The sequence below is a fragment of the Ranitomeya imitator genome, chromosome 4, assembly GCF_032444005.1.
Source record: "Ranitomeya imitator isolate aRanImi1 chromosome 4, aRanImi1.pri, whole genome shotgun sequence".
NCBI classification, from domain to species: domain Eukaryota; kingdom Metazoa; phylum Chordata; class Amphibia; order Anura; family Dendrobatidae; genus Ranitomeya; species Ranitomeya imitator.
Window position 1 is genome coordinate 445,650,667 of NC_091285.1, and position 25,905 is coordinate 445,676,571.

General features: G+C 43.4%; 1 protein-coding gene across 1 annotated transcript in view; it reads right to left on the reverse strand.

Moving 5' to 3' along the window:
• Positions 1-465: 465 nt before the first annotated feature.
• The window catches only part of ICE2 (interactor of little elongation complex ELL subunit 2), a 189,053-nt gene continuing 163,613 nt past the window's right edge, over positions 466-25,905 (reverse strand). Inside the window, exons 11-16 of the mRNA XM_069765691.1 lie at positions 24,164-24,336; positions 21,783-21,912; positions 12,651-12,735; positions 11,081-11,131; positions 10,115-10,370; positions 466-983 (exon numbers count right to left, since the gene is read on the reverse strand). Of these exons, the coding sequence (XP_069621792.1) occupies positions 810-983; positions 10,115-10,370; positions 11,081-11,131; positions 12,651-12,735; positions 21,783-21,912; positions 24,164-24,336 (869 nt within the window). The 3' untranslated portion in view covers positions 466-809. The remainder of the gene's footprint in view (positions 984-10,114; positions 10,371-11,080; positions 11,132-12,650; positions 12,736-21,782; positions 21,913-24,163; positions 24,337-25,905) is intronic.

The window sequence follows — 25,905 nt, forward strand, 5'->3', positions numbered from 1 at the left end:
ATGCCACGTCAGCCACTGTGTGGGCCACATTCCATCACACCCATGCCTTCGTGGGCCTGTGTAGGCAGGGGATGTCTGGGTAAAACTATGCCAAGCTGACCTTATGTGTCTCCAGGGTGCGCGGAATGTCACGTTGCTGCAAGTGAGCAGAGCATACTACGTGATCCCTTGGACGTAACAGTGATGTCAGGCGGGGTGGCGATGTGCGGGGTCCTCATATGTGGTGGCAGCGGTGGGATGCTTCGTGATTTCTCTTGTGCCATCCTTCACCGTAAGTATAATAAAAGGTCTTTTTTTGCCTTGCAAGGTAAATTGACGTCATATATGCAGCATTGTAGAATGTTGTTGCATGGGGCTCAAAGGTGATGGCCGTAAGTTATATAAAAAAAATGGTGACAGGTTCACTTTAATACTATCATCGCTCTATATGTAACTAGTGGGTGCAATAAAGACCATTAGGCTGCCAAGAGTCACACATTGTTGTTTATTTCCTACATTTTTATGCCTCAATGCAATATCCATTCATATGCCACTAGAGACGTTGATGGGACTTTCTTCTAGGAGGTACATTTAGAAGTTTTTAAAAAGTCAAAGTAGTTTGTGCATATTAATATTTTTATGTAACCCAATAGGGCATGATGAGGAATTATAGATAATGGATGTCATAGAGCCTCCAGTATATCACATTGTGAATTTTGCAAACCACTAGTCTCTGCTCACACATGAGCTTGCGTAGACTGCTGACAATGACAAGAAGCCATGCCTCCTCCACTATACTAATACTCGGTTTTCAGCTAAATACAACAGGGTCATGTATTTTCTTGCAACGCAGCTTCAGCTTTCCAGATCTTCTGTTTTGCTTTCAGGCGTTTTATTCGGTTTCTCTTTTTCTTCACTGCATTAGTAATGTTAGATGCATTTGTAGGTGGCAAACCTTTGGTCTTTTCTTGTCCGGGAACTTTTTTTGGCTGCTTTAGTTGTAGCTAAGAACATAATAAACAATACACAATGAAACACAAGACTCACTGATCTTGAGTCAAACACATTATACCGTACATGCTTTAAATAAAATATTCTAAAAATGAAAGTCTTAAGACTTCCTCAGCCATTCTAACCGTAACACGTTACCTCATAGCAGATCACGTCTGACTACCATTAAAGCCAAACTAACAGTTATGGCCACAGTTGTGAGAAAATATATACTTTATACTTTCACATCTCTCCTGTTTACTCTAAATTCACTTTTGTCCTGGAATTCTATTATTGAATGAGGAAGATCAGGAGAAACTTTGCTATAGTGGCATGCAACTAGAGAAGGGGCCACAGTGGTCCTCTGTTGGAGTCATCCTAGGGCACCACACACGTCCCCCTACCTGCAGGCATCCTGGGCACCTCTTCTTATTAGCATGCTGGCACAAGGTTGTGACTACATCCGGCTGCCGCATAGTACCGTGGAGTACCAATGTGGCCACTGGGTCACGGTCCTGCATATTGTCTTGTGCAAGTCTAAATATAATTCCTTAATAATAAAAAAAAAAGATGCTGCTCATCAGCACCACTCTAGTCTATAGGTTGTCACGCAAACTGCATTTTAGCCCCATTAACATGGGGGAAAAAAGAAGACTACTAATCTCCATTCTATGAACATTGTTTCAACACTATTATCTTTTGGGAAAAAAAAACACACAATTTCCTTGTAAAAACAAAAATATGTCATAGCAGTTTTCAGCCGCATTGCTTTGTACCTCAACCACACAGAATGAGCAATTCGACACCTCATGGTCAACGGAGATAACTGACCTTCATTATGTGTGTGTTAGAGAGCTGCATGCCGAATCTAGCTATAAACATATGACATTTTAGGCCAATTTTGTCAGAATGTTGGCAATTCCCCCTAACATAACGATGCAGTACAAGATTATTTGGCCTACAGACAACTGTTAAGCCTAGCTAAATTTATATTACAGTCTCACCACTGTACAGATTATGAACACGTTAACCCATCCAGTTGGCGGTATCTGGTCACATAGATTAATTTCTATTTATGTGCTACAAATCAGCACAAATAATAGATTAAGGGAGTAGTGACCACAAATGGCATGTCATTTCATACATTCATGATAGAGAAACACTGCGGTCTACGGTCTACCAGAAGGTCTGTGTTAACGGTGAAGAAAACTAATCCTATTATACACAAACACAAGAGGCTGTGCCACTATTAACTCAGGTGTGTTAGAGGAAGAAAGGCTTCTTTATCCCACAGATAGGCTGGAACTTGCAGAACTGGCATTATGGGCCCCACCTGACAAACGAAGGATAAGAGGAGAGGGGGAGGAGAAGAGGTGGGAGTGCTACAAACTGAATTCATTGATATCATAATCACTGCTTATTAGGACAGGGAAGACAGATAAGACAAAACAAATATTCTATTGGTATCCCACTGCAAGTAAATATAAGAAACTATATCAAGAAATCTTCTGTAAGACAACTGGCTGCCTCAGGACGACTCTGCCACTGCCTGCATTAAGTGACAATACATTAAGCCACCCCTTGGCTAAGTCCCATCCTGCCAGCCATCTACCCACTAAAAGTGGAAGAGATCAGAAGACGTTAACTTTCTAAAAGAACCATTTGGAAAATTGACAGTGTGAGCACAATTCTAGATTTAGTTCTCCTTTAAGAATTTCAAAAGTTATGTTTGAACTTATAGTGACAAACAACCTCAGACACAGACTACTACTCCACTCATTACCAGGAGTAAGCAATTCATGACAGACTTCTAAGTGATCACATTTACATTACATTTCTAAAATGAGGCAGAATAGATGAATGACATTCGGAAAAAAAAAATCATACATTAATAGCTGCTTTACTGTTCCAAAGTTTTTTAAGACATGACCAGTTAGAAGGCTTCTGTCATTAGGATAACCTGTTTTCTTGCCATATTGAAGCTAGAAATGAGCCAATGAAGGAGCAAGATCCTGGTCCAGTCATCATGACACAATTCTTTGGTCATAAGAGGTCATTGTTGCGGCATGACCCACATTATGTTATGTAGGAGGTCGATAGTTGGCCGAATAAGTCTTTATGAGAAGGCTTGCTCTTGATCACTAGGCCAAGTGACCAGCTGATGAACAAGCATAAATCACACCTTTAATAAGGCCTGAAAAATTATCAATGGTGCAGCACATCTCATCATGTAAACAATATACATTGCTTAAAATGTTGGCACCCTTGAAATAGTTCCAGAAAATGATTGCACTTACACACGTTTTGTAATACACGCTTATTTTCTTTTGTGTGTATCCAAACAATAAAAAAACGGAAAATTGGACATCATTATACACTAAACCCCAAAAATGGGCCAGACAACATTATTGGCACCTTCAACTTAATATTTGGTTGTACACCTTTTGGAATAAATAACTGCAGTCGCTCGATTCCTATAACCATTAACAAGGTTCTTACACCTCAACCGGAATTTTGGACCATTCTTCTTTTGCAAACTGCTCCCGGTCTCTCATATTAGAAGGGTAACTTCTACCAACAGTAATTTTAATTTCTCTCCACAGGTGTTCTATTGGATTTAGTTCCAGATTCATTGCTGGCCACTTCAGAACTCTTCAACACTTTGTTTTCATCCATTTCTGGGCGCTTCTTAAAGTATGTTTGGAGTCACTGTCCTGTTGGAAAACCTATAAACTAGGATAAAAGCCCAGCTTTCTGATACTGGGCACTACATTGCGACCCAAAATCCTTTGGTAATCTTCAGATTTAATGATGCCTTGCACACAGTCAAGGCACCCAGTGCCAGAGTTCGCAAAACAACCCCAAAACACCTTTGACCCTCCATCATATTTGACTCTAGGTACTCTGTTCTTTTCTTCGTAGGTCTCATACCGTTTTCAGTAAACCGTAAAGTGATGTGCTTTACCAAAAAGCTCTAACTTGGTCTCTCTCATCTGTTCACAAGATGTTTTCCCAGAAGGATTTTGGCTTACTCATGTACTTTTTGGCAAACTGCAGTCTAGCTTTTTTAAATCTCGGTGTCAGCAGTAGTGGGATCATCATGCGTCTCCTGCCATAGTGTTTCATTTAATTCAAATGTTGACTAATAGTTTTGCTGATACTGATGCACCCCGAGCCTGCAGGACAGCTTGAATTTATTTGGAACTTAATTTTGGGCTGTTTATTCACAATCTGGGACCACACTGCGTTTTATCCTTTTATCAAGTTTCTTCTGCAGGCCAGGTCCCGAGAGATTAGCTGCAGTGTCATGGGTTGGAAACTTATTGATTATGTTGTGCACCATGGACAAAGGAACTTAAAGATATCTGGAGATGGACCTGTAATCTGGGGTTTGTTGATATTTTTCAACAATTTTGGTTCCCAAGTCCTCAGACAGTTCTTTTCTCCTCTTTCTGTTCTCCATGATTAGTGTGGCAAAAACAGACACACAATGCACATATTGAGTCAATGTCTCCCCTTTTTATCTGGTTTCAGGTTTGACTTTTATATTGCCCACATCTGTTACTTCCTACAGGCGATTTTGAACAAGCATCACATGTTTGAAACAAAGTAGTTTACCCACAATTTTGGAAAGGTGCCAACAATTTTGTCTGGCCCATTTTGGGGGTTTTGTTTGAAATATGTTCAATTTGCCTTTTTTGCTCTTTTTTGTGTTGTTAAGATACATACAAAGGAAATAAACATGTGTATTGCTCCTCTGACCTTGTGGGGGCATCATAACACAGAACCAAACCCCAATCAGAGGACAATAAAATTTTCACACTCCTTATCTATGAACTGTTCCAATATTTATAGCCACTAGTGATGACTGAATATACTCGTTACTCGAGATTTCACGATCACGCTCGGGAGATTTAGTTTTCTTTGCCGCAGCTGGATGATTTACAGCTACTAGCCTGCTTGATTACATGTGGGGATTCCCTAGCAACCAGGCAACCCCCACATGTACGTAGCCTGGCTAATAGCTGTAAATCATTCAGCTGAGGCGATGAAACCTAAATCTCCGAGCACTAAAAAAATACTCGGAGGACCCCCGAGCATGATCGGGAAATCTCGAGTAACGAGTATATTCACTCATCACTAATCACCACCACTGTTTATCTCTCTCCCTTAATGATAGTTCTGCTTCTAATCACTTGTCTTATCTATTGCATTATTTCTGTGCCCTGTTATGTATAAATATGTGACTCTTCAGATTTTGTATAAGTCTATGCCTAAGGCCGGAATCACACACAGCGAGACACGGCCGAGTCTCGCTGGTTAAAATCAAGCTCTGGCACCGGCACTCCGGAGCGAAGTGTGCGGCCGCATAGCAATACATGGAGCCGCACGCTCCGCTTCAGGGTGCCGGTGCCAGAGCTTGGTTTTAACCAGCGAGACTCGGCCGTATCTCGCTGTAGTGCGACTCCGGCCTAATGAAGAGACCCGAGTTGTCTGGAAAGCTCACAATGTGTTACCATCTTTTCAGTTAGCCATTAAAAGGTATCAACCACTGAGGACTCTTAAATGTTAATATTTTTCTATCTACTGGCTAACACGGTACAAAGATATTTATCTTTCCTATAACAGAAGCTCAACATCAAGATATCATATGGTTCAATGTCAGTAAACACAACTAACATTTGAGGTCAATAACATAAGTTGCTGAAGGGTCTGTGAAACCGGTTATACAACCTGAAGTAATAATGAAAGTAATGTTACTGTAATTTATAAATGGAATATTAAATGGACGCGATGGCTACAAAAAATCTAACGTAGCTCTGAACTCCTCAGAATGCCTTTATTTTATCTATATATTATAGAAGCAGATTTCTTTCAAAAGCACTAAATCCACGTTCACACTGTGCTGTTTATGGACAATTCTTCTTTTTTTTTTTTTTAGGAGTGTATTAGGAAGGGTAACATACAGGAAAGATTTTGGACTTTTCTTATAAGTGTAAATTCACACACTGCAGTTATGTCAGGATGTTGAGATAATTAAACAAAAACCAAACCCCCAACATAACTGGGACATGTGCATAAACCATATGACAGAAAACACATCAAAAATGGCATGAACGGGCGTTCTGGGATCAGTAGTGTTATGGCTATAGGTTGCTGCCAGACAATCTCCCGGGTAAACAAGATGAAGCACGTGGAAACCCTTCCCATCCTGGATTGAAGACTTATTTTCCTATTAATAAACATATCACATTCCAACATATTTTTTTGTTCCCATCTACTCCCCTGGATCCACCATACACCTCTGTATTGCTTACAATGTTATGCAATCATCTTGTCCATTTCTGCCACATTTCTTTTCTTCCTATCTTTACCGATAGATAAAAGGTCCGCTCAACCCTTCACAAATACTTCACGTTTCTTCACTTCTCATACATTATGCTGATGTATCGATGCTTGTACATTTAGAATGGCCGCATAGCAAATGAATATTCCCTCTCTGACAAGATATATCCGGAACATAATGGAATAACAAGAACCACATTTCATTCACAATGTTATGGCCTGTAACTCGCTGTCAAAGGATTGTTACTTCTTCCCAAAACATCTTAAAGTGACAAAAACACAAAAAATGAACAAAATTAAAAAGAAAAAAAATATCCAAGTATTTCCACCATTAAAGGGAAATCAGTTACCAGATTTTTTTGCCAACTCATCAGAGAGCAGCATGGTGTAATGAAAGAGATCCTGATTACAGCAATGTGTCACTTACTGGGCTGTCTGCTGCAGTTTGATAAAATGACTGTTTTATCTGCTGGAGATCTAGCGGTTTTGATAAATCAGAAAGAGATTATCATTACTAGACTAGTAAACCTGCGGCCAGGCAGTCAATCAAATTCATGAGCTCAGTATAACCCCGCCCTCACCACAGTGTACACAGAAACCTGCCAATCAGGGATGGGGGCGGGGTTATATAGGGCTCATGAATATGCTTGACTACCTGGAAGCAGGTTTACTAGTCCTCTAATGATAATCTCTTACTGATTTATAAAACTAAAGCAAGCAGCCCAGTAAGTGACACATGGCTGGAATCAGGGTCTCTGCCTCTACATTATCCTACTCAGATTAGGTGGCAAAAATTTGGTGACAGATTCCTTTTAAAGTGGTAGTCCGAAATATAAAATGTCCTATATGTGACTTCATCTGATGACGGTGGATGGCCCTGCAGTCGTATGTTGGACACTTGATGTATTAGACAACCACTTTAAAATCTGTCACCAGGAATAAAGGAAGAAAACAGATATAGAGATTAGCTGTATCAGGGAAACCGTAGGGAATGTTTACATACAGCTAATTACAACAGTGGTTAGGGTGTCAAAAAGATATTTATACAGGGCATTTTATGTATCGGACAACCCCTTTAATCCCATACCCTAACCAGATTTTGTCTTGTATTACAATTAAAGGCAACCTGTTAGAGTAAAACTGAATTTCAAAAGTCATGCTGCCACTTACTTGTAACATACAAGTATATTTATGCAGAGCTCCCATTTTCCTATATATCCCTGCGGGCAATTTTGGAACACTGCTGACAGATTCTATTTTCAATTGGGAAATATATAAATCAGCTAACCCATTCCTTCGCCTCACTGCACTAGTGTGTGGCTGTGTGACAACTGGCTGGAGCTGGAGTCGGCCTCCTCTGCCCTGCAGTAAGACAACGGACCATCGCGCCCCCTTCTCTTTGCCCCGGGGTGAAGCGTCATTCAGGCACCAGCCAAGAAGACCCTGATCAGCAGCGGATTAGCCTTATTCTCTGCAGGATTTCTACAAGGCTGACTCTTAAGGTCATGCAGAAAATGCTGTAGACTAACTTATTAGAAGGGCAACTATATTCCTTGGGCGATTTATCATTCAGTTCTAGGGTTGGTGTTCCTTTAAGGCCCCTTTCACACATCAGTCTTTTGCCGTCAGTCTCAATCCAGCGAATTTTGAAAACAAACGGATCCGGCGAATGTTGCCGCCGGATCTGTTTTTTTTCTCATAAACTTGTATTAGCGATGGATTGCAACGGATGGCCTCACGAAACATCTGTCGTTCGCTGGATCGGTTGAAAATGGTTTATCTGGCGGCCGGAGAAAACTGACAAAGTAATGTTTTTTGTCTTCGTTGAAAAAACGGACAGAGACAGATCCCTCGCTTGCTAGAATGACAGAATCCAAAGACGGATTCCGTTTTTTTTAACTGAGCATGCTCTGATTTTTTTAAGGATCCAATTAGCTGGATCAGCTAGTCGGATCCGGTGAAAAGACGGATCCGTCGCATCAGTTTTTCACAATCTGCGACGGATCCGTTTTTTTTCAACATTCGATGGATTGTGACTGATGGCAAAAAAACTGGTGTGTGAAAGCAGCCAACACACAGCGGTCTGGATGGATGTTTCTTAAAGGAACACTAACACTAGAACTGAATGATAAGTCACACAAGAAATATAGTGGTCTGGACACAGCGGTCTGATGGATGTTTCTTATCCTATCCAAACAGCCTGGAATAAACCATCGAAGGAAAACGCAGAATGAATAGACAGAGTTACCGCTGCAGACTACAAGAGGTTAATAATATATTGTAAACTGGAACAATACACGTCCTGAGCTATTCTAGTTCTATTTGCAGGAATCCACTCTTCAGAATAAAATCCATAGTATTAGTAAGACCAGAGATGAACTATGCTACATAGCCATCTTTATTGCATGAGCATTTTTCCCCTTTTTTTATCGACTCAGCAACTCCTGGAGGGATCCTCCCAGAATAAAGGTCACTCCAGAGACAGAGACAATGGAATCAGACTCTTAAAGTCACACTCTTTTTAAGTTAGTAAAACGCAGAGAGCTTTATACTCTCCCTGTTCCGCTCATACAACAGTGCAGAAGACAAGGCTCGGGGTTACAACAGATTCTCCTTGTAACGACATACAGTAAAGGGATCCTGGAGACATTTCTCGGTGCATTATGATAAGTGCTTGGAAATTGGCAGAGTTCGGCAGTTCTCCTGACTGCAGCCATTATCCCAGGCCGCCATGGTGTCTGATCCAAGAATGACATCAAACTCCGTTCTCTACAAATATTCAACTCCCTCCTCCTCTACAAGGAGAGGTCTGACTCTTTCCAGCAGCAATAAAGCCCACCACTCCTCTGCTCATGAGCACACCTACTAGCATTTCTTTAGAATTTACATGCTTTTATTGGAATGGTCATAGCTATGGCAAAACCCCAACGATTTTGGTGACTGCAACTGTGCAAAAAAGAAACATGGCAATGTATCCATCTAAAAAAACCCAAATCAATGAATGTCTAACAGTATATGGAAAAGACAACATGAAGGGTTACTCATTGTTACAGTGGGATTTCTATAACTACAACCAGATGGAACTCACTGCAGAGTAATGGAAGCCAGAAATGTGCGTGACCTCATAGCAACACACTAAACAGCAAACTCTCCGAATAACACTAGGAAGAGAACGGCCTTCTCTGTTCTATCAGGCCATATGTGATTATGGGGCGCCCCAAGCTTAGCGATCTGCTGCAAAGTTCAGCTATCATTTCAGTGTATGACATAGGGGTTCTAGCTGCAGCACCAACCTAAATGAGAAGCCAGAAAATAATAATTATATGACAATCACTTTAAAAGGAAAATATGATGAAGTATGAAAGATGAGGCACGTTACATTCCATTACTGTGTTATATGTCCATTGTATGCGGACCTTGCTCGGATCACAATACCTGGCCTGACCGGCGAGTCTCCTGGCCTGAAACCCCTTGCCTTATACATTGCTTATGGGACAGGTCAGGGGCCCCGCCAGAAGGGCCAGGCATTGCGATCCCAGCACACATTCTATACCATGTGTAAACCCGGCCTTAGGATATAAACTTTGCTATCTAGTTTTATGATTTCACGTTAGTGTGTTTATTAGAGACGGCAATAAATATAAAATCCTGCTGAGAAGCTATGTAAGCGGCCGGGCACAGCCAGCGGTTTCAGAACCTCCATCTCCTACACTGTGGATAATGTCTGCCCCCAGTGTCCGGAATGTGCAGAACTCCGCAGTAAACCCTACAATCAGTGCTTCACTACTTGGACACTTACGTGGTCTACTCCTGTATCCTGCTCTGGTGCAGGTGGGAAAGTGCAAGGCGGACGGCCATGGAGAATGTGATACTTCAATAACAGATTGGGATTTAAAGGCACCCAGGGAACAGACAGAGAGGACGGTGCTTTAGGGGCATGACAGTGGGCATCATGCAGGTTATAGGCTCCTCTTCTGTGATCCCCAGTACTTTTATAGAGGTAGACAGAGGAGTCTCCAGACACGTGGCTCAAGAGGTAGGATCCATCCTGGAATCTGCATTGAAAACAAATAGAATTCAGAAAAACCCGAAATGTATCAATTATATGACTTCCCCTTACAATTGGCATGTTGCAGTGCATTAATAGTAGACCTAGTAACAATGATGGATCTCCAGACTTATCACTCTGGTATAGTCGGTCTCATGTAGAGGTAGTGGTAGCATGCACAGCCTTCTGGGTTACCAGGACCCGTGGGCAGACCCAGAAGCAGAGCAGTGTGCGGAGTTCTGCTGCTCCATGTATATTGCCTTCTGTGTTAGCATAGCCACATGGACGGAATCAATCATCCACTCCGTCATACAAGCTCTGTGTTTCATGTGACAAAGACAGGTGTGTAAACCAAGCCTGGCATATCACTGAAGAGAAGCTTCCGGAATGACTCACTATTTCAGTGGAGCAATTAGAAAGTCCATTTACATTGTGTGAAGAATGAGTCTCACTCTGCCAGATACACACGTCCTCTGTACATCCTGATGAGATGGCTTACATTACAAATAGCTATATGATAACTTCGATACAATCAATAAGTGCTCAGCGAGGTGGTAACAAAATCATTCATGAAATTACAGTTAATATTCCTCGTCTTTGTAGCTAGATTTGTATTTTCCCATGCTGACAACTTACAAAAATGAGTAACATTTACAGAAAAGACAACCAGCAGCTTAAAGGGCCTAAATACAATGCAACTAACTATCTGATACTTACCCAGTCACCCACTTTAAGATATGACGAAGAGAATTGAGGCAGTTAGCAGGTCTGTGCAGAAATAAAATAGCAAATCATTACTTAGGCCCGGACCCCAAATATGTCACTAGATGGCCACTGGCATCGCAACAAACTTTACATAAATCAATAATACATGCAACTTTAGGAAACTCTGCAATTTATCTTATTAGAGAAATATGCCCATTTTTTAGCTTATAAGCCATTTATCACTCCCACCTTTCCCGGCATCTAAAAATTCATCCACTCTAAAAATAATTAAATTAGTCTCAGTGAAAACGATTTGGACTGTCATCCCAGGAGGAATCAGATTACAGCCGCATATTGACGTTTGTAGAGGGATGGGGGAGTGGGGGTTGAAGGAGGAAAAACAAAGCACACTGGAAGACAGACAGAAAACACAGATAAACTATTATTAGAGAGCAGAAGTACAGCATAATTCTCCCCAGTGCTGGAATCACAGCTACACTGCCTACTACTATCCAATGTCAGCCATGCTGCTGCTTCTGAACACTTTTCGAACAGGAATCCCTGTCTGTGTGCTTTGTATGGGAGACATCAAAGCATCTCACCCTCATACACTAGCTCACAGAAAACTACAAAATTAGACATAGGGGCCGATTTATTAAGTCTAGCAATGTGCACAACAATCTTAATAAAGGACTTGCTGCAGCATGAGGCACCAAATTCATTAAAGAGAACCTGTCAGCACAATTTTATACTGTAAAGTAAAATCAATGACGCAGTAATACAGATTCAACTGATATCTTTGGTGAAGAAATCCGCTGTGTGGTTCAACGTTAGTCACCATTTGAAGTGTTCTGCTAATTGTATTTCGGTGCACAGGGGCCGGACGGTGCACTGGGTCTTCTCCTCCCGATCTGGCTGTACGATCTCAGCCATGTATGTTTTACTCTGAAACGCTGAGCGGGAGCGAGACGCGCAGGTGACTTGTACAGATGGGTCCCTGGCAGCTTCTCCCCGCCCGCTGACAGTGACTGGCATGACTCTGCCTATTTGAAACCACCGGGGACCCGCCTGTACAGGTCCCGGGCAGCTATTAAAACTATGTTTTTCTCTGAAACATCATAGCGTTCCGAGTAAAACATACATGACTGTGATTGTACAGTGGCTGAACATGTTGCCCGCAGTTTGGGCAGAATGTATCAGCTGGTATGTTCCCTTTAAAGGGTCACGTGCAACTTAGACGCTTATGGCATATTTATTAGCTATGCCACAAAGGTCTGATGTGTAGTTTATAAACACTTATCTACATTCACTTTATAGGAGATAGGAAATGTGGCTAAACTGGCAAGATTTTTCAGTATAACAGTTCATGTTAATGTCTTGTCGATGGTGGTGGTGTTAGTTGTCTGATGCAAGTCAGCCCGAGCTGTACACTGTATTCATCTGGTCACCCCCAGCTGGTCGGTCAGGGTACCAGGTATCAATCACCAATTTTTAGGACAGGTCATCAATAACAAAGTACTGGACAATCCAGTGACCCACTGCAATATAGAGTGTCAGATAGTAGTTGAATAACCAAGCCTACTTGAACGTATTCATGCCTTCCTTCAAATTTTCAATAGTGATTTCCTCCAGCATGAAGAACTTAGACGTGAAAGCATTAACATGTCCTATAAGGCAAAAGAAAAAAAAAGTGAGAAAAAACGTAATGTATCTTGAAATCCTTGAGCACGTCATGAAATCTTTGGCTGCATAGATTGCACTGGACGACCTTGATCTCAAGATCTCCATTTCTTTTTTTTCTGGGGATAAAAAGCTAAAATCTGAAATCCCAATTCCAAACATCCTGTGTGCAGTAATCTTTAATCAGCACTGCACAAAGCAAGCGAGAAGATTCCGGTCTTCTACACAGGTTAGAAAATAAAGTTACGATTGAGGATAGGGGGCCTTGTGTGTCTGGCCTTGTGTGTCTGTACCAAAAAAATGATTTCTTATAGTAACCAGCCAGGGGTGAGTGGTAGCATGGATAGGAATACCACACACTTATCTGTCATAACATTAAAACCACCTTTGTAATATCGTAAAAGCGCTCTTTTAGCCTCCTGTGTCCGGCATGAGGCGTTAGAAGTTCATATAAATGTAATGCATCATATTTTTATTCTTATTACATTTTCTATTTTTTGCACATGACTGTGGGGACGGCCATGTTGCGTGAGCTACTGCTAACAGAATTCAGCAGCCACATAGAAACACGAGAGGTTAGCTGACTTCTATGGGAAACGGTTTTGGGCATGCCCTGTTACTTGTGCAGAGGTCACTGTGCAGGGAGCAGGAGGACATGAAGTTGTACACATATCATTAGGTAATATCAAGCAGGTTTATTCTCACATGCACCCACCGGAAGAAGCCAGATAGCGAAACGGCGCTGTCGGGGCCGTGGCTGTGGTGTGTCTGCTGTTGGAATTTACACTGATGTAAGTTACCATAAGATCTTGATTCATGTGACAGCTTTCTATATATGCATATAAGCACTTAAACTTTTTGATTCCTACGTGTATATGCCTTTACCTTGATTATAGTCACCTTGCTTTTTGAAGACCGTTTTCCTTGGCACTTTGCACTTTATTATTTATAAGGAATACTTCCTTCATTTATGCACTTTTTTTAAATTATACCTTGCTGCTGCAAAGATCCTTTCTTACCAACAGCCACACACCCTGCTACCCTTGAGAATATCCCTTTGTTTTTAATACTTAACATTTTGTTTGAAATTAAATTTTCAATAAAATATTATATTTTACTATACTTATGCTTCTTTATCCCCCTTTTAAACACTTTAGAAGTGGGTTTTCGTATATTATATTCTCACAAGGTCCATCATTCTTTTAGATGCAAAAACACGAGCTAGTAATGTATAGTTTTATAATAATGGCCATCTCTTAGTAGACTGCCCCATCCTGCCATTTACGTTGCTTTCCCAACAATTTCCCCTTACGCCATCTGGCCTCTGCTCAAATTGTAATTAACACGTGAGTCGTTTCTGACTCCGATGATCTCTGGAATTGGAGTAAAGTCTTACTCCATTTAACAGACGATACAGAGTAAGAAAAAAGAGAATCACGCAAACAAAGACAGTAAAGTAACAGAAGTGGAATAATAATAAATTAATAATAGAAGCAAGACTATCAAAGGTATACATTTCTGAAGAATTGCCCTATATATAAATGTATACATCAGGGACGGTATTATGAAATAAACTAGAAACTGTATCTTTGTTTGTATCAAAGCTTTGGCAAAACCAAGATGCAAATTCAGAATGTCCGGAAGGGCAATGCACCGCTGCGCATGCTAAAACAATGTGTGGTTTTAGAGATCTGAAACGGAGACGTCCAAAAGATGAAAGTTTACAGGGGAGACCTTTACAGAGTACGTTGTGGATATTGGGGTCAGTGAGACGCTGCTGCTGGGATGCCCGACGCTCAGTCCTGAAAAGGAGGGGCAGCGGCACAATCTCAGACCCCCTAGGAACACTTCCATAGCAGCAGAAAACATCAGCCATTGTACATCCTATTTACCTAGGATAGTTAGGGAGAGCTCACACCACAACCTAGGTCGCATTAGGCATGGCAGCTCCCATCAGGAATTAAATATATTTTCACATTATCTTTTCTTAAGACCCTACAATGTGGATTGTATTTACTGTGCATATGTGATACAGAAAAAGCTACAGTACAGTAAGGTTTGCCTTAGCCACAGGGCGAGGCTTTACTATAGAAACCACCAAACATAACATCCCCGGCTTTCCAGAAGAGGAAATGCAGTAATCACACAGGATGAGGGGCCGCTCTGAGTCACACCGCAGCACACAGAAGGCCCATAATCTACACGGGCACTTTAGGTTGTAGCATTTCTTTAGCACATGGAGACACCTCTAAAGTGCAAGATTGCAGGCAACTAAATGTATTGCTTTGGACTGCATCTGTAAGGATTCACCCAGTATTAACCGACCTTACCAACTTGGTCCTAATCAAGCTGAGGAGTTTACACCCCGACTCATTGCACATGATGAAGGCGTGCTGGGCCCGGGCCATAAGAGAGCATGTGTGGGATTTCAGAAACCTCTGCTCTGACATCACCATACCGTGGAGCAATCAATCTAAAGAGAATGGGGATGTTTACAAGGATGACGGCAGGAGGCTGCACCGCCCTGGTGACTCGGAGGAACAGATTTTTACACAAGTTGGCACATTTTTATTCTATAACTATGCCGCAACAACTGATTGTACAGCTTAGCTACAAACACCATCATCAGTATCATTCAATTGCCTGCAGGAGCGTGCGGGCAGATCAATGAGGAATTTGCTGATGACAGGTTGCTTTTAAAGCACCACTCTATGGGCTTTGTTTTATTGCCACACTTTAGTGATGGTACTGATCTAAGTTCCCTGTCCCTAATATTATACTCACAAGCTGCAGTCATCTGTACGTCCCAGCGCTGCTCTGGTCCTGCGCAACCATCTTGTGACTACAACTTCTGACTGACCAGAGGAAGTCAGAGGTAACGGTCTGAAGCTCTCAGTGTAGTTTAAGTCTATGCGGGCCTCGTTCTGGTTCTTATAGACTTACATTGAGAAGCAACCTCAGGCTTGCTCCATCGAACAGTGATCAGGTAGGTCACAAACTGCCGGAGATCAAAAGGAGCGACACTAAGAACAGTTAATAAGAGCAGCTGGTAAGTATGACTAAGTTCAAGGACCTTAACCCCTTCATGACTCAGCCTATTTTAACCTTAAAGACCTTGCCGTTTTTTGCAATTCTGACCAGTGTCCCTTTATGAGGTAATAACTCAGGAACGCTTCAACAGATCCTAGCGGTTCTAAGACTGTTTTTTCGTGACATATTGGGCTTCATGTTAGTGGTAAATTTAGGTCAATAAATTCTGCGTTTATTTGTGATAAAAACGGAAATTTGGCGAACATTTTGAAAATTTCGCAATTTTCACATTTTGAATTTTTATTCTGTTAAACCAGAGAGTTATGTGACACAAAATAGTTAATAAATAACATTTCCCACATGTATACTTTACATCAGCACAATTTTGGAAACAAAATTTTTTTTTGCTAGGAAGTTATAAGGGTTAAAATTTGACCAGCGATTTCTCATTTTTACAACGAAATTTACAAAACCATTTTTTTAGGGACCACCTCACATTTGAGGTCAGTTTGAGGGGTCTATATGGCTGAAAATACCCAAAAGTGACACCATTCTAAAAACTGCACCCCTCAAGGTACTCAAAACCACATTCAAGAAGTTTATTAACCCTTCAGGTACTTCACAGCAGCAGAAGCAACATGGAAGGAAAAAAATGAACATTTAACTTTTTAGTCACAAAAATTATCTTTTAGCAACAATTTTTTTATTTTCCCAATGGTAAAAGGAGAAACTGAACCACGACAGTTGTTGTCCAATTTGTCCTGAGTACGCTGATACCTCAAATGTGGGGGTAAACCACTGTTTGGGCGCACGGCATGGCTTGGAAGGGAAGGAGCGCCATTTGACTTTTTGAATGAAAAATTGGCTCCACTCTTTAGCGGACACCATGTCACGTTTGGAGAGCCCCCGTGTGCCTAAAAATTGGAGCTCCCCCACAAGTGACCCCATTTTGGAAACTAGACCCCCCAAGGAACTTATCTAGATGCCTAGTGAGCACTTTAAACCCTCAGGTGCTTCACAAATTGATCTGTAAAAATGAAAAAGTACTTTTTTTTCACAAAAAAATTCTTTTCGCCTCAATTCTTTCATTTTCACATGGGCAATAGGATAAAATGGATCCTAAAATTTGTTGGGCAATTTCTCCCGAGTAAGCCGATACCTCATATGTGGGGGTAAACCCCTGTTTGGGCACATGGTAAGGCTCGGAAGGGAAGGAGCGCCATTTGACTTTTTGAATGAAAAATTATCTCCATCGTTAGCGGACACCATGTCGTGTTTGGAGAGCCCCTGTGTGCCTAAACATTGGAGCTCCCCCACAAGTGACCCCATTTTGGAAACTAGACCCCCCAAGGAACTTATCTAGATGCATATTGAGCACTTTAAACCCCAAGGTGCTTCACAGAAGTTTATAACACAGAGCCATGAAAATAAAAAATAATTTTTCTTTCCTCAAAAATGATTTTTTAGCCTGGAATTTCCTATTTTGCCAAGGGTAATAGGAGAAATTGGACCCCAAATGTTGTTGTCCAGTTTCTCCTGAGTACGCTGATACCCCATATGTGGGGGTAAACCACTGTTTGGGCACACGTCGGGGCTCAGAAGGGAAGTAGTGACTTTTGAAATGCAGACTTTGATGGAATGGTCTGCGGGCGTCACGTTGCGTTTGCAGAGCCCCTGGTGTGCCTAAACAGTAGAAACCCCCCACAAGTGACCCCATTTTAGAAACTAGACCCCCCAAGGAACTTATCTAGATATGTGGTGAGCACTTTGAACCAAGTGCTTCACAGACGTTTACAACACAGAGCCGTGAAAATAAAAAATCATTTTTCTTTCCTCAAAAATGATGTTTTAGCAAGCATTTTTTATTTTCACAAGGGTAACAGTAGAAATTAGACCCCAGTAATTGTTGCGCAGTTTGTCCTGAGTACACTGATACCCCATATGAGGGGGTAAACCACTGTTTGGGCACACGTCGGGGCTCGGAAGTGAGGGAGCACCATTTGACTTTTTGAATACAAGATTGGCTGGAATCAATGGTGGCGCCATGTTGCGTTTGGAGACCCCTGATGTGCCTAAACAGTGGAAACCCCTCAATTCTACCTCCAACACTAACCCCAACACACCCCTAACCCTAATCCCAACTGTAGCCATAACCCTAATCACAACCCTAACCACAACCCTAATTCCAACCCTAACCCTAAGGCTATGTGCCCACGTTGCGGATTCGTGTGAGATTTTTCAGCATCATTTTTGAAAAATCCGCAGGTAAAAGGCACTGCGTTTTACCTGCGGATTTCCAGCGTTTTTTGTGCGGATTTCACCTGTGGATTCCTATTGAGGAACAGGTGTAAAACGCTCCGGAATCCGCACAAAGAAATGACATGCTGCGGAAAATACAACGTAGCGTTTCCGCGCTGTATTTTCCACACCATGGGCACAGCGGATTTTGTTTTCCATAGGTTTACATGGTACTGTAAACCTGATGGAACACTGCTGCGAATCCGCAGCGGCCAATCCGCACCGTGTGCACATAGCCTAATTCTAAAGGGATGTGCACACGCTGCGGAAAACGCTGCGGATCCGCAGCAGTTTCCCATGAGTTTACAGTTCAATGTAAACCTATGGGAAACAAAATTCGCTGTACACATGCTGCAGAAAAACTGCACGGAAACGCAGGGGTTTACATTCCGCAGCAGGTCACTTCTTTCTGCGGATTCCGCAGCGGTTTTACAACTGCTCCAATAGAAAATCGCAGTTGTAAAACCGCAGTGAAATGCGCAGAAAAACCGCGGTAAATCCGCCATAAATCCGCAGCAGTTTAGCACTGCGGATTTGAAAAATCCGCAGAGGAACAGAATACGTGTGCACATACCGAAACCCTAACCCTAGCCCTATTCTAACCTTAGTGGAAAAAAAAAAATTTCTTTTTTTTTTTTTTTTTGTCGCTACCTATGGCGGTGACAAAGTGGGGGGGGGGGGGGGTGTCATTTATTATTTTTTTTATTTTGATCACTGTGATAGATTATATCTCAGTGATCAAAATGCACTTTGGAACGAATCTGCCGGTAGAGTCGGTAGGTGCACTGCGCATGCGCCCGCTATTTTGGAAGATGGCGGCGCCCAGGGAGAAGACGGACGGACCCCGGCAGGATCGGTAAGTATGATGGGGTGGGGGTAGCACGGGGGGGGGGGGGGGGGGTTGGGGGGTTGGGGAATTGGAGCGCGGGGGGGGGGGGGGGGGGGGGGTGGAACGGAGCATGGGGGGGTGGATGATGCACGGGGGGGGGGGGGTGGATCGGAGTGCAGGGGGGTTGGAACGGAGCACGGGGGGACGATTGGAGCACGGGGGGGGGGGCGATTGGAGCACGGGGGGAGCGGACAAGAGCACGGGGGGAGCGGAGCACAGGACGGAGGGGAGCCGGAGCAGTGTACCGGACAGATCGGTGGCTTGGGGGGGGGGGGCGCGATCGGTGGGGTGGGGGCACATTAGTGTTTCCAGCCATGGCCGATGATATTGCAGCATCGGCCATGGCTGGATTGTAATATTTCACCAGTTATAATAGGTGAAATATTACAAATCGCTCTGATTGGCAGTTTCACTTTCAACAGCAGAGCGATCGTAGCCACGGGGGGGGGGGGTGAAGCCACCCCCCCTGGGCTAAACTACCACTCCCCCTGTCCCTGCAGATCGGGTGAAATGGGAGTTAACCCTTTCACCCGATCTGCAGGGACGCGATCTTTCCATGACGCCACATAGGCGTCATGGGTCGGATTGGCACTGACTTTCATGACGCCTACGTGGCGTCAAAGGTCGGGAAGGGGTTAAATTAATGGCACCACTTCAGTGTTGCAATAAAAAACAAAAATTGGAGTGGTGCATCAAGTTCAGATATCTGACTGGTTTTATGGGGTCATAAATAATCTTCCCTCAACAGCCCTAGTTTTCAAGACTTCTCCTGGCACAAATAGCTAGCTATATAGCTATGCACCTGTGCACTTGACCCGCTCCCATTCCACCTCATCCCAAACCTCACCACAATCTTCATCCCAACCCTAACTCATCTCTTCAACCTATCACTAACAACTGGTGTTTTCCCCTCAAGCTTTAAACATGCCTCCATCACACCTATCCTCAAAAAGCCCTCTCTTGACCCATCCTCTGTATCTAGCTATCGCCCTATATCACTTCTCCCATATGCCTCCAAACTACTGGAACAACACGTTTACCTTGAACTGTCCTCCCATCTCTCTTCTTGCTCCCTCTTTGACCGCCTACAATCTGGCTTCCGGTCACACCATTCCACCGAAACTGCCCTAACTAAAGTCACCAATGACCTCAACCGCCAAGAGCAAGCGACACTACTCTGTCCTCCTCCTCCTCGACCTGTCGGCTGCCTTTGACACAGTGGACCATTCCCTATTATTACAGACCCTCTCATCCCTTGGCATCGCAGACTTGGCCCTATCCTGGATCTCATCATACCTAACAGACCGGACATTCAGCGTCTCCCACTCACACACCACCTCCTCACCTCGCCCCCTATCTGTCGGAGTCCCACAAGGTTCAGTCCTTGGGCCCTTGCTCTTCTCCATTTACACCTTTGGCCTGGGACAGCTCATAGAATCTCATGGCTTTCAGTATCACCTCTATGCTGACGACACACAGATCTACATCTCTGGACCAGATATCACCTCCCTTCTAACCAGAATCCCTCAATGTCTGTCCACTATTTCATCCTTCTTCTCCGCTAGATTTCTGAAACTTAACATGGACAAAACAGAATTCATCATCTTTCCCCCATCTCATGCGACCCCCCCAACGAACCTATCCATTACAGTAAATGGCTGCCCACTCTCCCCAGTCCCACAAGCTCGCTGCCTCGGGGTAATCCTTGACGCTGATCTCTCCTTCAAACCACATATCCTAGCCCTTTTCACTTCCTGCCGACTTCAACTCAAAAATATTTCACGAATCCGTTCATTCCTCAACCATGAATCTGCAAAAACCCTAGTCCATGCCCTCATCATCTGTCACCTTGACTACTGCAACCTCCTGCTCTGTGGCCTCCCCTCTAACACTCTCGCACCCCTTCAATCTATTCTAAACTCTGATGCCCGACTAATCCACCTGTACCCCCGCTATTCCCCGGCCTCTCCCCTCTGTCAATCCCTTCACTGGCTCCCCATTGCCCAGAGACTCCACTACAAAACCCTAACCATGACGTACAAAGCCATCCACAACCTGTCTCCTCCATACATCTGTGACCTCGTATCCCGGTACTTACCTACCCGCAACCTCCGATCCTCACAAGATCTCCTACTCTACTCCCCTCTTATCTCCTCTTCCCACAATCGTATACAAGATTTCTCTCGCGTATCACCCCTACTCTGGAACCCTCTACCACAACACATCAGACTCTCGCCTACCATCGAAACCTTCAAAAAGAACCTGAAGACCCACCTCTTCAGACAAGCCTACAACCTGCAGTAACCACCGATCGACCAAACCGCTGCATGACCATCTCTACCCTCACCTACTGTATTCTCACCCATCCCTTGTAGATTGTGAGCCTTCGCGGGCAGGGTCCTCATTCCTCCTGTACCAGTTATGACTTGTATTGTTTAAGATTATTGTACTTGTTTTTATTATGTATACCCCTCCTCACATGTAAAGCGCCATGGAATAAATGGCGCTATAACAATAAATAATAATAATAATAATATAGCTAATGGAGATTTGGCTAGCCAAGTATAATACAGAAACCTGATCACCATACCTGTTCCTTCACAAGCCTGGTAATGGTCCACTCCTCATATCCACCCTATATCAATTATTAATGGCCTACAGAAATTGCTTTATAAATTTTATATGGACAGAGCAAGTAATAAAGATAGCTATGTATAAGTATGGTGACTTCGTGCACAAGCATCTAGCATTGATGAATTTCCAAGCTCATTGATGTCATGAACAACAGATTAAAAACTCGAAAGACACTGTACTCACCAACATAGAGTTCACATTTAGAGTGTATAAGGCTTTCAGTCCATAATCGACACCTCTCGCTCTCCGTCAGCGACTCCACACCGTAGCAGGCCTGGTAATTCATCTTCGTGAGCACGAAAACTGGAATTTGCTACAAAAAAAAAAAAAAAAAAGAAAAGAAATCTGGTTATGTCACATACAAGGGTGAAGCTATCGTGCTGCTCTTATCAGCATTACTGGAAAGAAGCCGCAGACCGCTGTCCCCAATACTAAAGGCCCCATACACACAACAGTCAGGGTAAGGATCGTCTGACAACTTGATCTGTAAGGGAGGAAATTTGGGGGCTAAAAAATCCCCCCCCCCAACAAATGATGTCAGGGAGGTTAAGGGTAAAGCAACTTGCATTCACTAGGTCACCATTGTGTTCTGTGGGCGACAAGCTGCTGCCTGAGATGTCTGCATTCAGCGGACAGCTGCCGCCTCTGCATGGCCAGTATACAGGTTCAGCGCTCCTGAGATCTGCTGCATGCCATTTATAGGGAGACCGGATGTAAGTGTAGGAGAGGACAGCATGAATTTCAACCTGCCTGATCCAATTCTTTCTTGGATGACGAGCAACACAAGTACCTGGCAACCACTTATCTGCCTCGCCCTTTAGAAACAACATGCCTGATCAGACGCACTAAACCCGCATGTTTATAAGGAATTAGAGAACAGTGGTTAGATAAAGAGATGAATTTATTTTATTAAACCGTTAAGCTGTCCGTAAATGGCAATTTACGCTACCATAAAATGTCTGCTTGGACAGTCTGCTGTTTATTTTGACTCTGTTCTTAGCCATAAATTCCATATCACATTTTCAAAACAGATACAAGTAGATCACCATGGACTGTTGGGGATTTAGCAGTTTTTTATTTTTGCAGAAATGACAGTGCAGGATTTAATCAGTGAGAGGCTCATCTGCTTAAAGAAGTTGTCAGAGCAAAATAAAAATGTAACCAGTGGCTTAACAGTTGTAAAAAAACAACAACCCAAACGATACTACCTGGATCCAATCACCATTCTACCAGTGGCAGGGCCACTGCAACAATCAGTTGACTTCAGCAGCGCGTTATCTAGCGTCATCTTATCCAATGACTGACTGCTGCATTCACTTGATGGCTACAATTAAAGGGAACCTGTCACCCCGTTTTTTCAGTAGGAGATAAAAATACCGTTATATAGGGCCTGAGCTGTGCTTTACAATAGGGTATTTTTTGTCCCCTGATTCCCTACCTATGCTGCCGAAATACCTTACAAAAGTGTCCTTTTTCGCCTGTCAATCAGGCTGGTCAGGTCAGATGGGCGTGGTCACAGCGCTGTTTTTCCCCCACATCTTGCTTAAGTTCCCCTTGGTGGCGTAGTTCGAATCTCGGCTTCAGGAAAATGGCCGCCGCGATGTCCATCTGCGCACGCGCGGCATCCCGCGGCCATTTTCCTGAAGCCCTGGGAAGCAGGAGACTCCATCTGCGCACGCGCGGCCTCAGGAAGATGGCCGCGCCCACCGAGAAACCGCTGAATAGCGGCGAGCGCGCTCTTTTTGACAGCTGCGCAGTGCAATCGGCACTTGCGCATGCGAGAAGCACTACGCCACCAACGTGAACTTAAGCAAGATGTGGGGGAAAAACAGCACTGTGACCACGCCCATCTGACCTGACCAGCCTGATTGACAGGCGAAAAAGGACACTTTTGTAAGGTATTTCGGCAGCATAGGTAGGGAATCAGGGGACAAAAAATACCCTATTGTAAAGCACAGCTCAGGCCCTATTTAACGGTATTTTTATCTCCTACTGAAAAAACGGGGTGACAGGTTCCCTTTAAAGGCCACAGAGATTTGGGGGCTGGAAGAACAGGGACGTCTCTTCCCCCTGTGTAGACGATGGGGCAGCTTGCACTGGATCCAGTTGGGTGCTGGTAGGTGAATATCACTTGGTTTGATATTTCCTTTAAGCCGCAAGTCCCCTGCAAAATGTTCATTTTGCCTAGGCAACCCCTTTAAAATAAGATAGTCTCTTGTGCATGTTCAGCTTAGCACATTTCAATTCTGAAGGGGAAACCAACCAGGCATGTTGTCCAGAATACAGTGCTCCACCACAGGGAATGGGTCTACACTGTGATACCACATGCAACCTCTATAAAGGAGAGGCGATGTTTATGGAAGAAAGCAGCCATGTTTTTCTAATTCAAAACAACACCTTTAAATGGAAAGATCTTTTAGATATAAAAAGTAACAGTGACATGCATTGATTTAAATGCACCTGACCGTTCAAGGCAAAACAAAATATACAATTTATCACACCGAAAGCAGGGTACAATTTCCAAAAAGCCTGTCTTTGCAAAACATCTGTAAAAACAATCTTACCAATTTGATTATTCTTTTCACGGTGCGATGAGTCTTAGCCGTGTGCACAGTACTCTTGACTAGCAGCAGCATATCGTCCAGGCTGAACATCTTGTAGGCACAGTTTTCTTCTGGCTCCACAGTATACTCAGAGGCATCCTCTTGCAAGGCCATAAGGTCATTAGGAAGCAGGTCTATAAAGAACAGACAGAAATCTGAGAAAGAAATATGGAAGCCAATATATGCAAAAATATAGTGCTTTACGAGAACTACTCAATGCAGGCAAGACCTACTGAATTCAATCCCATTGGCAAGGAAAAGAATCTGAAAATAAACTCAGGAATATAGGCCCCGAATCATCAAGTAGTATTTACACTCTTCTGGCATAAAACTGGTTGAAATGTCACAAAATTCTTCCATTTTTACGCCCGGTCCAGCCAGCTCCACCAACTTCTTGGAAGACAAGATGTGGCCAAACACACCAGAAAAATTCTGCATAATTTATGAAAGAGTCACCTCTGTGGCAGGAGACTGGCTAAGGACCCGATGAGCAGAAACCATCAAGGAAAGGTCAAAAAGCCCCGGAGCCTGCGCACTGCAGTACTAGTCAGGGTAGAGAAGTACACCTGCCCAGGAGCGCGATGCCAGGGAGACTGTGTGGATGACATTGTCCTGCTTCATGTGGATGACATGTCATTACATCAAAAGATGCCCCGCGGACTGGACTGCCCCCCGCAGGTGATTATAATAAAAGGCATTTTTCTTTTGTTGCAGGCTGGATCAGGGGTATATATACATCATATTAGTATACTATATATGAGAGCTGAAGGGTGGTGGCCGTATCTCATGTGGCAAACCTGGGGACGGGTTCCCTTTAACTTTTCACAATAACAGTAATTTTGAGCAGGGGTGCCCAAACATTTACATGCTACTGTATATTCTGCCAATGTGCATAATTAAAAATATAGGTCTGTTTTTTTTCCATTGTGAAATTACTCTAGACAATTTACAATTGGTCACAATGAATCTTAATAGTGGCAAACCGTGAACGGGCTGGAACAGCAGTCATAATCTGTAAAATCAAGTCTTAATGCAATTAATCACAATACACCCCTCACTAAAGTCTTAAGGTACCTTCACACATGATATCGTTAACGATATTGTCGCTTTTTGTGACGTAGCAACGATATCGTTAAGGAAATCGTTATGTGTGACAGCGACCAACGATCAGGCCCCTGCTGGGAGATCGTTGGTCGCTGAACAAAGTCCAGGACTTTATTTCGTCGCTGGATCTCCCGTGGACATCGCTGGATCGGCGTGTGTGACACCGATCCAGCGATGTCTTCACTGGTAACCAGGGTAAACATCGGGTAACTAAGTGCAGGGCCGCGCTTAGTAACCCGATGTTTACCCTGGTTACCAGCGTAAAAGTAAAAAAAAACAAACACTACATACTTACCTACCGCTGTCTGTCCCCGGCGCTGTGCTCTGTACTGGCTGTGAGCGTCGGTCAGCCGGAAAGCAGAGCGGTGACGTCACCGCTCTGCTTTCCGGCCGCTGTGCTCACAGCCAGTACAGGAGGAGTGCAGAGAAGCAGAGCGCCGGGGACAGACAGCGGTAGGTAAGTATGTAGTGTTTTTTTTTTTTTACTTTTGCGCTGGTAACCAGGGTAAACATCGGGTTACTAAGCGCGGCCCTGCGCTTAGTTACCCGATGTTTACCCTGGTTACCCGGGGACTTCGGGATTGTTGGTCGCTGGAGAG